A 12,759-nucleotide genomic window follows, 5' to 3' on the forward strand; every position below is an offset into this window, starting at 1 on the left:
GAGGAAGGGGGTTTCCGAAAGAGGGGGTTTTCCTACATTTGGCCCAGTCTAGACGGGAAAAATGTTAGAAAAGCCTCTTCGACAAAAGAATCAGAAAAAGGTACGCAAAATGCAGAGTGCATCTTTTTCCGACAAAAATGTGTAATCTAGCCGTAGCTTTACTGCCGCTTGTGCACTTTGTAAATCAGCTCTTGCAGCTAGATGACAGTACTCCTAACTGAGTAAGGGATAAGGTCAGGCCTGACTCTCCCAAGCAGCTGGAAAGATGTGCAGTGAGTAAAGCTACGTTGGGCTGGGCATGTAGTTTTTAATTTGGCTATAATAACAAAAGATTCTGGAATGGCTGCTGGGAAAGCACGTGAATGCTGGTGACAGGCGCCCTGGCGTTGGCCTGAGTGTGAAGAACTGTCAGACTTTCTGTCTGCAGCAGACACGGGAAGCGCGTTTGTAACTGAACTTGAGGACAATCCAGAGTGGTTATAACTGTGTCTGTTACTGTACTCAACTACTCGACTATCAAATGAATCGCTACTTACCATCCCTAGACCCTGATTCAGCAGCACATGTTCTTAACTTTAAGCATCTGCGTAGTCCATGGGCTTCAGTGGGACTACTCACATGTGGATGGTTAAGCTCCTGCCCGCAAAATGGCTGATCTGATCTGATTGAGGGGCAGGAAGGTGAGCTTAGTGGCTGTATTTTGAACTCCTTTCTGATCCTGTGGGGCAATCTCATGGGCATGGCACAGGAGCAGAGCAGGGTGTGTGGGAGACGTGCAAGGCACAGCCTAGCATATACCCCTCATTCTGGGTAACGACAGCACGTAACTCTCCATGGAACTCGCTACTCAGGCCTTGACTACACACATGCGTTGTGCTGCTTCCGATTGGCGCATTTAACATGGTACAATGCCCCTCGTGTGGATGCCATTAGAGTGATGTCAAATGTATGCGGCAACAAATCTGAGTGGAGACCAGGCCCAATACAGTGAATAAACCTGTGAAATTTGTTCCAGACACCCATTAGGGCTTGCCACTTCCCTAGATGAGTTTCACTGACTTGCACATTTTTGTGTTCCTTAGTTGTTTTATTTTTAAGTATACCGCTGCTGTTATCGCTTAAATGTTGTAAAGCCAAAGCTAACTCTCATTTGCATAAATATTTAAAATAATTCATTCAGGGCAGCCATGATAGAATTAATCCAGAGTCACTAGCATCTTGCCATGCTATGATGGCTTCCAGGAGCACAGAATCACAAGCTCCAATACATCTCCTTTGTGTGTATGTTTTCTTTAGACAAGGATCCCACCAAAGTTTGCACTGGAAAAGGGACTGTAACCCTACGAGCATCTCCGGCCTCTGACGAAAGGCCAACTCTCAATCCCCCACGTTCTCCAGATGTTGAGCCGTTGGAAAGTAAGTCCAGGGTACTGATGTGTAAAAGGTTAACATAAGAGACAACAATTGTAACTGCCCCCACATGGCACTTGAGTCCAGGACTTCAGCACTGAAAGTCTGAGTCCCGCCCACCAGTGCTAATGACCTGAGCAAGAGCAGACTCCTAAATCTCTCACATGGAGCAGCCACTGAAGGAAGACAAAGCCCCAGAACCTCTGAGAGTGGGTTTCACAGACTCTTACACACTCCTGAGGAAAAGGCAAATGTGTTGCTTTTTGTGGCTGGCCAGAATTCTAAAAGAAATGTCCCTTTCTTCCCAAACAGGCCTCTGTGTCCCTCCTCTCTTCCCAGGCCGCTGTGGGCAGTGGGCAGTGTCCTTGTGTGGCTGCTGCAGCAGTGGCATGTAAGGCAATGCCCCAAGTCGATAGTGTTGCCATATTTAAATAGCACTATGGAATTACTTAATTACAGAGACAAACCAAGCAGCTCTGACCCTGCCTGACCTTGTCGAGTGCAGTCCCAAAGGGGAGATGCTATGAGAGGTTAGGGTTGGTCAACTTTTCCCTTGAATGTGATTCACATGAAATCACTGGGCCTCTTGTTTGGATTCTGTTCCTTCCAGCCCTGACATGCAGCCTCCTACCTCCCTCTCCTCTCCTCTCCTCTCCCCCTTGCACTGCCATGACCTCTCCTCTTTTCATTCTCTCCATTCTCTGCTTCCTCACCCTCCCTTTCACCTACCCTTTCTGCTGGCAGCTTCATACATTTCCAGTAGCATGAATTGCAATGAGCCCATTCCTATGGAAATGAGCTCATTAATACTCCTTTGGCTGAACTCCCTCAGTCACTTTATAAATGCACATTGGAGCTGGAAGGGCCCTTTGTACAGCACATGAACGACCAAACGGTGAATGTGGGGGGAGGGGGAGGAACTCAGTGGGTTATAGGTAGGTCCCCTCGGTGTCTCTGGCTCCAGGACTGGGCTGTAAAATTGCGTCATGTTTTGCATCCCCATCCTTACTTGAAAAATAGATATCTATTTGTCAGTGGGTCTCTGCGCCCATTGTTCTCATGCAGCAATGGTAAAAAGACACCCACATCATGGCCGGACATGGAGATCCTGCGTTTGCAGCAGTGCGTGGCATTTGGATTCCAAAATGCAGCTCGAGAGCAGATAGCTCAGCTGCCTTTTAGCCTCTGAAATAAGAATGTCAATGACCGATTGTTTCTTCCTTCCTCCGAATGAATTGCCTTGTGTTTACAAAGGTCAGAAACTGTGAGGGCATCATGTTTAGGGCCAGTTTCTATGGCAATTCAGAATCCCTGTTGGGCATGTGAAATGAAGTAGCCTGAATCTTGAATTCAGTGGGGACATGTCTGCTGTAAATGTAACAGTTTATTTTTTCCCCTTATTTTTTCATTCTACTGTCCCTTCTCTCGGTGGCATCCATAGCTCTGGAGACAGGAAAACCCGAACCAGGTACATACTCTTGTCGCTTTGCTTTGTTGTTGTTTCCCTGAATGTATTTCCTGTTGCCCAGCAAAAAGCATCTGCTCTCCTCTTCTCCTTCCTCATCTAACTAAATGAATTCACTCAGCCCTGAAGTTCTTCTTCCCCTTTTAGATGACTGGCGGTTATCCTCTAATGGAGATATCCAGCCATCTTCTCTGGCTGCCAAGGGCTATAGAAGTGTGCGTCCCAACCTCTCCCCAGAGGGAAAACCACAGGTAAGCATCTTTCCAGGGGCTGTGAGGTTTTTCTTGAGGGGTCAAGCACAGGATTCAGAGTCAGGAGATCTGTGTTCAGTTCGCAGGAATGGGTAAGTCTCTGTGCCTTCATTTTTCCCATCTGCAAAATGGAGAAAATGTGTCTTTCCCAGGTGTGCTGTGTGGCTTAATTTGCTATTATGGCTTAAATCAAGCTGAGTGCTTTGGTGGCTGGCGGGGGCACAGTGCTATTCAGTAGCGTTCATGTGGGAAGGGTTGGTCAAGAGGCAGTGATCCGTTATTGTATGTCTTTTTTTGTATGCTCTTTGGCCTTCCAGCTGCAGCTGGCTGAATGGAGAATTAAACTTCCCAAACCCAAAGAGTGGCCTAAACAAATGACTGCAGAAGCCTTTCCATGTTAGCGCTAGAAAGGATATCCCCTTTCGTCAGCCCTTGGTGGAACGGTTATTTCCCTAAGTGTTGGGACTGGTCTGCCAAGCAAAGAGAAAAGCCAGCCTAGGTATGGGCAACCAGTCTGCCCCATGCAATGTTCAGGTTGGATTCTATGGGATGGGAAAACCTGAGCCACCTTTTACCTTTCTAAGTGTTTGGGGAATGGCTCCTGTTACTGCTCTGTAAGTGTGGAGTGGAGCCCCTCAGAGAGGGTGATTGCTGGAACTGTGGCAAGTTCTAGACAAAGCTCCGGCTCAGACCCTGTGCCTTAATGTCAAGCCAAAGGCGTGGGTGCCCATCGGCTGAGGCCATAGGAAGTAGTGAAGTGCTCCAGAAATGAGCTGCATCCTGCCCGAGATGTGCAGCTGTTTCGCAGCCAGTTACAGGGCATCGGCGTGAACAGAGAGAGCACAGTTTTAGTTTCCCAGAGCACTGTGCTTAGAGTCCTGAGGGCACTTAAACTAATCCCAGATGAAACAGAAAGGGCCAAATACTGTCAGCCATGTGGGGTACCGTGGTCAAGCTAACAAGCAACTGGCCGCTCTGCGGCATCTGTCAGGCAGCAGTATTGCTCCAGTCACAGGCGATACCTAGCTCTCTCTGTGGTACCCGAGTGTGATAACCAGGGAGGCTGCTTGCTTGCTGTCCAAGCAGCTCCTGATGTATTCAGTTCACTATACGCTAAGGATAAAAAGGGGCTTATCCAAAGCTCTGGGAGCCCCTGCCAGAAATTAGAAAAATGATGAAATGAACCCACCTCCAGAAGACCACATTCCCCTTACCCCATCTGCTTCCCTTCCCCGGCCATCTCCACAGTAGCCAGCGTAAACACATGTGTCTTGCATCATGCCCAGACCTGCCCACAGATTTGAGCTATTTTGGGCCAGTTGGAAGCCTATGCCAGAGTCACTGGCCACTCCCAGGGAGGCTGTACTGCCCTCCTCACCACCCATGCTAGAGTGCCTCTGCTTGGCATGACACGGGTAGGGTGGCTATTGCAGCTTGCTGAAATTAAAGGGATTACTCTGGAGCTTATGCCAATATATGCAAGGAGATGCCCCAAAGCTGCCTAGAGTGATGAATTTTTAAAAAGAACATTAACCAAGCCTATAAAGTTCTGAACTGTTAAAGTCTCCAAAAAAAAAAAGAAGCCGATCCTGTAGGCTGGCGTTCTGGTTGTTTTCCTTCTGCCAGATGGTGATTTACCTGCAAAGAGGCAATAAATACAGTGAAACCTCCCTGTAGCAAAGGTACTACTTTTGCTGCAGAACAACTGGGCTCCAAGCAGATTTGCTCCAACTGGAATTGCAATCTTCACGCAGTTCTGGAGTTGCAGTCTCTGTGTTACAGTGTACGGAAACAACAATGGAGCTTTTTTTTGCTTTGCAAGGAACGTGAATTCCCTGTCAGAAGGCGTCACTCTAAAACAAGTTCCTGGGAACCTGACTCCACTCTAGATTTAAAATGTTCTGTTTTCCTGTGGGTGTATTGTGACTGAGGGATCTTTTGAGAAGGGACGTGGGGTACCTGCCTCGGGCAAAAGAAATGAGACTTGTATTTAATCTCTCTGTATCTGCAGTACAGCGGGTCTCTGCGGGAGGGTTGTGCATTAACAGAAGCTTTGAATCAGATTTCAGCTCTCTGCTTAGTGTGCAGTAAAACCTGAGCGGCAGAATCCATATTTTCTTCTGGTTCTCAATGTGCCCAGAGCTAGCGAGTGGTTGGGCTGGGGGTCATGGAGCACAGAGAATGGCTCTGAAGGTCAGATCTGCATTTCACAGTCCCGGGGGAGCATTAGGAGCTTGGTAGCCATGCTGGTCACTACAGTACCTAGTGCAAGGTTAGCCCTGAAACCAAGGTGGGGTGTCCTTCATAGGTGTGAACTTGAAAGCTAGATACCCTTTGCATCCCCCAACAAGAAGCATTGAGAGTGAGCCAGTTTGGAGATACTGTGTCAGCCTGTTGCGCTCATTGAATTCAGTCCTGTTAACCCAAGTCTAATGGTCAACTTCATTCTTTCATTTCTTTTTCTTTGTCTTTTCCCCTCGTTTGGTGCGGATTCCTTCTCCTTCCCTTGAATCTGTCTGGACAGGCCCTTTCCCCTCCCCGTCCTCCTCTTCCAAAGGAAGAGAGCTATGCATGGTGCCCACACACTGACACGAAAGTAACCAACCTGCTGCCAGTCCCCATCATGGACTGTGTGTATGTGAATGCATCCAAGCCTGCTGCCCAGCGTGTGTCACCGAGTGGCAGCAGCCGTCACTGCTCCTCCTCACGTGCACCCTTTGGGAGAATCCCTGGGGGGAAGCCAAGCTTCTCCACAGGGCTTCCGCCCACAGCTAGTGTGATTCCCAAGGACGAGGGGCACGCTGAGCAGTCCCTTTTGGGAGGTAGCTCCTTGTTACTGGGCACTTCATCTAAACATCGCACCCCTGCCAGGACAGCCCCTGGCGTTGCTGCTGGAATGCATTCCACACATGGGACTCTAGGGGCTAGAAAGGTCAGCAGTCTGTATGTGGCTTGTTTAGCTAACAGCACTTGCTCCGCTGCACCTGACTGTTCCCCCAGCATTGCACATGCCCACGCAGAGAGCCCCCATTTGGGAGCTGAGGCCACCCAAGCACCAGCCACCAACACAGTTTCCCCTGTAATGGGTACTGGGAAATCTTTTCCTCTCCCTCCCCCTCCCGCTGTCCCTCCCAGGCCATACTTTAACATTGTCCTCAGTAAAGACGCAGTTAGCTCTGGTGCAAGCCATTCCTCCTGGACTCAGTCGCCACCTCCTCGGGCTCTGAGGGACCCAGGGCTAGAGCCCCCGAGTGCGCCCGGCTGTGGGGACAGGATGAGAGAGGAGCCCTGCCTTACGCAGCAGCAGCATCTGTACAAGGTGAAGGGATACAGCATGGTCCACATTTGCTTCATAATCTTGTTTTCTTTCAGCCCTGCGAATGGTTCTTTAATTCCTACAGTGTCCCTGAGGCTGCATTCATCTCTACCACTCTCTGTCCACAGGTCGCTCTTTGTGCGCTTTTTTCTTCTTGTTTGCTCTTCAATTACCTCTCGCTTTTCCCCAGAGAGTGGGGGGTGTGTGTGTGTGTGTGTGTGTGTGTGTGTGTGTGTGTGTGTGTGTGAGCGAGAGAGCGAGAGCGAGAGAGCACGCGCGCGCGCAGGCTAAAATCAATAGGTGGGGGCCGGCTAGGTCAGATAGTCCCAGTTAGGTAGGTGTAACCATAGCAAAGGCTGCAGTAGAGATGAGCTGCTTTGTGGCTCAATGGAGACTTCAAGGGTGGGCAAAAGTGGGTCTGCTGTCTCTGGTGCGCTCATGGAGCCTTTGGGCACTAAGGAAGACATCCCTCAGGGCTGTGCAAAAGGAGCAGCCAGTGGCTGGGCGCATCCTGGCCTGTCAGTACCCACTAGTGCCAGGCTGTGCTCTCACCGAGGATGGCTTGTCCTCATTGCGTAACCCCACCTTGTTTCCCACAGGATACCATTTCCAGCTCCACAGCCCAGCCTGAGGTTATAGTAGTCCCACTCCTCCAGGTTCACACAGACAGAGAGCACGAAGGCAGCTCCAGTACTCCGCCACCACCTCTGGTACCTTTGGGTCAAGGCACCACCTTCACTGAGACCGTTCCTGCTGGCTCACCTCTGACTTTCCCAACACTAGACGATTTCATTCCCCCTCATCTCCAGAGGGGCCCCCACCATCACCATCACCATTCCTCACCTGGCTTCTTGCCCCCAGTTGGCCCGAAACTGCCTGTTTTCTCCCCACCGCCTCCACTGGTGCCTCCCGTCTCAGGGGCTTTGCACAGAGTCTTGGAGCCTGAAATCACGGGAGTCATCTCACGTACAGTAAGCTTGCCATGGACCCTCCTCACAGCTTTCCTGACTTGTGTTCCCAGATTCAAGTGACTTTCTCACTGGCATACTAAGCTTTGAAAAAGGAGCACTGACCAGCGCCTTCCCAGCAGCATGAGCCACGAAACCTTGTTTACATCCTGTTCTAGTGCATGTATGTCACCTTCCTTCTCTGGCTTGGGAACTTTGCAGTTGTTTGGTCCCTCCCCCCTCCCTGCTATTCTACAGTCTCTCTCCCCCTCCTGTGTCCCTGCTGGATAACCTGCACTTTTAGCTATAACCAGGGTTTGTTAGGGGAACGAACTATGTTGGATGCTTGCACTTCTCAGCTGGAAGAAAAACACCTGCTGCTTGAGCTCTGACTGTCTGATGGTCTCAGGACCGTGTGTGAGTTACATCAGAAGCAGCAAAAGTACGGCAGTTGAAGGTATCCTGCATGGACAGACAGGGTCAGGTGCTCTGTGTGTGTATTCCCACTGAAGGCAATGTCAGGTTCATGCCGAAACAGGCTGTAATTTCACTTGCTAGTCTAAGATCCTTGCGAGATCCTAAGCACCATAGGAGAGTGTATCCCCTGGTTTGAAAAATACTTGCTCCTGCTAAGCTCTTCACATTTTTCAGAATTCTCTCATTTTGACAGGACATTGCCCTGGATTTTCTGTGTTGATTTCCTTCCTCTTTAAACCTCCTGCCTTTTTACAGGGGAGCAGGCAAATGTAGCGGGGAAGGTTTGACTGCTCATCTGTACTTCTTGGCAATAGAAATGTTACCACCAGTAGCCCTATTACCGGATTTCCGGTAACTCCTGGGTGAGAAATCCAGCAAAAAAAACTTCTCTCATGACGATGATATGGCTGGGCCTGGAAGAAGTAGCAGAGAGGCATGTGAAAATGGAAACAAACAGGGTATAAAGTTTGTTTATATTTCTGGGAGATAATGCTCCCCACTTCTTATTTAAAATGCCATGTGAAAGTGAGAACTAGTGTTTGCTTGGCATGTTCGTAACTGGTGTCACAAGGTATTTACATGGCGGCTATGCTAAATATTCATATGTCCCTTCATGCTTTGACCACCATTTCAGAGGAGGTGCATCCATGCTGATGCTTGTTAAAAAATAAATGTGTTAATTCAATTTGTGACTGAACTCCTTAGGGGAGAATTGTATTCTCTTGCTCTGTGTTATCCACATTCTGCCATATATTGCATGTTCTAGGAGTCTCAAATGATGTCCCAGCATGTATTGTTCATTTTAAGAACACTTTCACTGCAGATTTCACAAAACACAAAGATACCAATGTGAGATTTCTAAAGACACTCGACCCAAGATTTAAGAATCTGAAGTGCCTTTCAGAATCTCAGAGGGATGAGGTATGTAGGGTACCTTCAGAAGTCTTAAAAGAGCAAGACTCTGATGCAGAAACTGCAGAACCCAGGCCACCAAAAAAGAAAATCAATCCTTTGCTGGTGACATCTGACTCTGCTGATGAAAATGAACATCTGTCAGTTCATACTACTTTGGATCATTATCTAGCAGAACCTGTCATCAGCATGGATGCATGTCTTCTTGAATGGTGGTTGGAGCATGAAGGGACATATGAATCTTCAGTACATCTGGCTAGTAAATATCTTGTGATGCTAGCTACAACAGTGCCATGTGGCATTGTAAACAAGAAATAGGCAGCATTACCATCTGCAAATTGTAACCAAACTTGTTTTTCTAAGTGATTGGCTGAACAAGAAGTAGGACTGAGTGGACTTGTAGGCTCTAAAGTTTTACATTGTTTTATTTTTGTATGTAATTCCACATTTGTAAGTTTGACTTTCATGATAAAGAAATTGCACTGCAGTACTTGCATTGGGTGAATTGAAAAATACATCTTTTGTTTTTGAAAGTGCAGATATTTGCAGTAAAAATTACTATAATGCGAGCACTGTACACTTTGTATTCTGTGTTGTAATAGAAACTATTACATTTGAAAATGTAGAAAACACCCAAAAATATTTAAATAAATGGCATTCTGTTGTAGCTTAGTAGTGCAATTAACCATGTGATGAATCACAATTTGTTTTTTTAATTGTTGGACAGGCCTAAAAATAGCTCAGGCCTAATTACTCACTTGGTTATGGTACCAGGCCTCACTCAGGGACATGTAAACTACCTGATCTTGCAAACACTTCCAGCTGACACTTCCAGGCCTGGAGCTCAGTGCAACTGCTCTCAGCCATTCTGACACCTTTGAAAAATATCAGCCTTAATGACAAAATCAGCACATGAAATCCATGTATCTGTTTTAGCCAGTGGCCCCAGGTGTGTCTGATGCACCTGAACTGAAAGAGTCATGTCTGAGCTAGTTTTTATCATCTCCATGTGGACCCCATCTTTGCTCCTGCAGCATAGATGGTGCCATTGTTATGCTAGGATTAATTTAAAATAGATAATATAGCAGCACGGGTTATGTAATCCTCACTCCTCCTTGAAGCCATGTGGTGTACCGTCCATGCCAGCATCCTCCACCTGGTTTTCCTCCACCTGTTTTTTTCATAGTTCTGGGTGCTCGGGTATCGCACTGACTAATGTTTCCTAAGCGATGGTGCTAAATTTATTCTTCCTTGCAAGCCCAGCTGCAGTAATCAGGTTTCACTCCGAATTGCATGAGTTTTGCATGTCTGGCTAGGAAATGAATTTTCTTTAAAGAAAGAGTGGGTGGGTCTCTTTCCCCCACAACTGAATTAGTTCATTCCTGCTGTCAAGTGTATGCTCTATATAGCATGATGGTAGAATTCAGGGACACCTCTTCTGGCATGGAGGAAGAAACCCAGTACAAAAGAACTAAAGTTATTCCTTATTATACTAACTGCAATTAACAGGGCGTGGAATGCCTACAGGGTCAGGGTAACAACCTGTGCTTATGCTGCCTTCTAAAATGGGCTAAATTCCTTTCTTATTCCATTTTAAACTGTTTCTTTTTCCAGAAACGCCAGCGTGCTAGTGACACAGCATTACTGACTCTTCCTCTTGTTTGCAGGACCCATGTCCTGTGCTAAATGAAGTCTCCCCACCTCGAATTGGCACGGAATGCCAACCCACCTTGACAGCGATCCACAAGCCTTCCTCTGCCTATCCCTCAACCACAATTGTCAACCCTACCATTGTCCTCTTGCAGCACAACAGAGGTAAGGAGTTCAGTCAAGGTTCATTCAGGTCCATCAAGAGAAGCAGGCTATTGAAACTCATTGTAAGAAGCTAGCAAGCATGTGTGTGTGTGGCTGCTTTCCAGCTGAAGTCCCAACTGTTGGAGTAAATGTCCTAAACACTGTACTGCTAGCGGAGACAGAGCCTGGACTGTGAAGCAAAAGGGTCCGAGTTTTCTCCCTGCTGCAGTCACTGTGAAGGTATGAGTGGTTGGGGCATGCCATTTGCTGGTAGCTGTACTGTCCTACATAGCCACAGATGTGGAGCAACATATCATTAGTGAGAGACCCAAATAAAAGCATTGGGCCCCAGAGTTTTGGGCAAGTTGTACCCCATTCTAAAGATTTCCATTTATTCCTTTTGAGGGTTGACATGTTCTTGTCCCAAGATCAGGCCCAGTCAGATTATTATTACAATTATTCGATGGCTGGGAACCCTGATATGTAAAGGTACAACACATTCACTATAGGCACTTGTTTATATTTACAAATAAATAATGTATTAATACATTAAGCTTAAGAGGAACATTACTAAATGCTCGGTTGGCAGCACGTATTTGTTGGTTTACTTGATATTTCCTAAGACTTCATAAGATATTTCCTAAGACTGTTTTGAGACTGTCTTTTGTTGATCTTTTTCCTTCTCTCTGACATAACTATACTGTCTTGTTGCAAAGGTATCATGGGTCACTTAGCATTGTGATGTTGAATAGTCACTACTGCTGCTCTTTGGAGGGTGGTGGGTATGCCACTTTGGCAAGGGGCTTGAAAACTTTGATGCAGTCTCTGCCACTGTGTGGACAACACATATCTTATCTGTCCGAATCACAGCAACAGGGCACTTGCTGACTGCCTGTGTCTCACCCAGTTGTGTTGTTTTTTGTTTTGTTTTCCTCCTCTACCACAGAACAGCAAAAACGGCTTAGTAGCCTGGCAGGTATGAAGCAAAAGGTTCCCTCCCCACAGCAGCTGCCTGTGCTGGAGTCAAGTGGCTGCGTTGCTAGCTTGCAAGTGCCTTTAGCAAACACACTTCTCAGTAACTGCAAGGGAGTGAGCTGAGTCCCTTAAAAGAAATGTGTGCAGCAGTTCAGTTACCACAGATCAGCTTTCTGTATTAGCTCTTTTCTGAAAATGTTGGAAACATGCTTAATTGCAGGCAGGCACATCTCAATGAGGCAACCCCACTGCCCAAAACCCAGTAGATTAAAAAAATATTTGGAGTTCTTTAGTTCTATTCTGGTTTGTGAGCCTTTCGGGTACACATAGGGCATGTTTTCAAGCTTCTCCCTGGAGCCATGAGGGCTAGAAATGGACTTGCTTGCTTTTTCAAGGAAGTTGATGTTCTCGTGTAATCACCTGACTCCAGGAGCTGGGGCTTTAACAAGAACGCCAGAAATAAAACTCCTGATAAAATCGTGCATGTCCCCCCCCCCCATACATGCTTATTACAGACACACAAGCCCCTTGTTTGCTTGCCCATCAGCACTGAGAAGTTTGTCTTTGATGGGAAATCCAGGGCTTCTCCTGGTGGTGCTGCAGTCCCGTCTGGATGGGTGTGTGCTGGAGAATACTTGAGCTGTTGTACTCTTCTTATCCCACGTAGACCCTGCTAGCACCAGGAGTGCTTTGATGTCGTCCCCTTTGAAACAGGCCCACAGCTCTCTCAGCTACTCTGCTATTTGGTTTAGACAGCAGGGTTGACATGGAACAGTGTGAATGCAACTCAGCAGTGTACTGTGCCATCTTCATCCCATCGTCCAGCAAAGCTCCTCGGCATCTCATCTCCTGCCCGAGAGTCCTGTCACAGGGTAGGCTGTAGGGACTTTCTGAGTGGTGCCTCATTGCTCTCGTGGCAGGGTCGATGGATGAACTGCTGTAGCTACCTGAGCGAGATGAGGAGGTGGAGAAGAGAAGAGGGATAGGCTAGAGGAGAGGGTGAGAGCAAGCAGTCAGTTCCCAGACAGCCTCGTGGAGATGTAAGCTAGGGATTCTGCCCTTTTGTGGGGCCTGGTACGACAACTTCCCCTGCAGTCAGCTGGCACACCATGGCAGCAGTCAGCCCCATCTCTCTCATAGCCTGTATTTTGTACCCCCCAAGCACTGTGCCTGTCTTCTCTGTGCCATTGCTCTCGTTGGCAACATCAGCCA

The 12,759-nt window shown here is 47.6% G+C and overlaps 1 protein-coding gene across 50 annotated transcripts in view; it reads left to right on the forward strand.

The window, feature by feature from the left end:
• SORBS1 (sorbin and SH3 domain containing 1) overlaps window positions 1–12,759 on the forward strand; it is a 192,371-nt gene that overhangs the window by 114,389 nt on the left and 65,223 nt on the right. For 29 of the 50 annotated variants that reach the window (XM_075935646.1, XM_075935647.1, XM_075935652.1 and 26 more), the window contains 6 exons: window positions 1,297–1,416; window positions 2,852–2,878; window positions 3,023–3,126; window positions 5,651–6,445; window positions 10,446–10,593; window positions 11,519–11,548. In XM_075935646.1, coding sequence (XP_075791761.1) covers window positions 1,297–1,416; window positions 2,852–2,878; window positions 3,023–3,126; window positions 5,651–6,445; window positions 10,446–10,593; window positions 11,519–11,548 — 1,224 coding nt within the window. Of the gene's footprint in view, window positions 1–1,296; window positions 1,417–2,851; window positions 2,879–3,022; window positions 3,127–5,650; window positions 6,446–7,041; window positions 7,414–10,445; window positions 10,594–11,518; window positions 11,549–12,759 lie in introns of all 50 variants that reach the window. The other 21 variants (XM_075935667.1, XM_075935669.1, XM_075935679.1 and 18 more) reach the window with 6 other exon arrangements.

This window comes from Pelodiscus sinensis, chromosome 8, assembly GCF_049634645.1.
Source record: "Pelodiscus sinensis isolate JC-2024 chromosome 8, ASM4963464v1, whole genome shotgun sequence".
Taxonomy (NCBI): Eukaryota; Metazoa; Chordata; order Testudines; family Trionychidae; genus Pelodiscus; species Pelodiscus sinensis.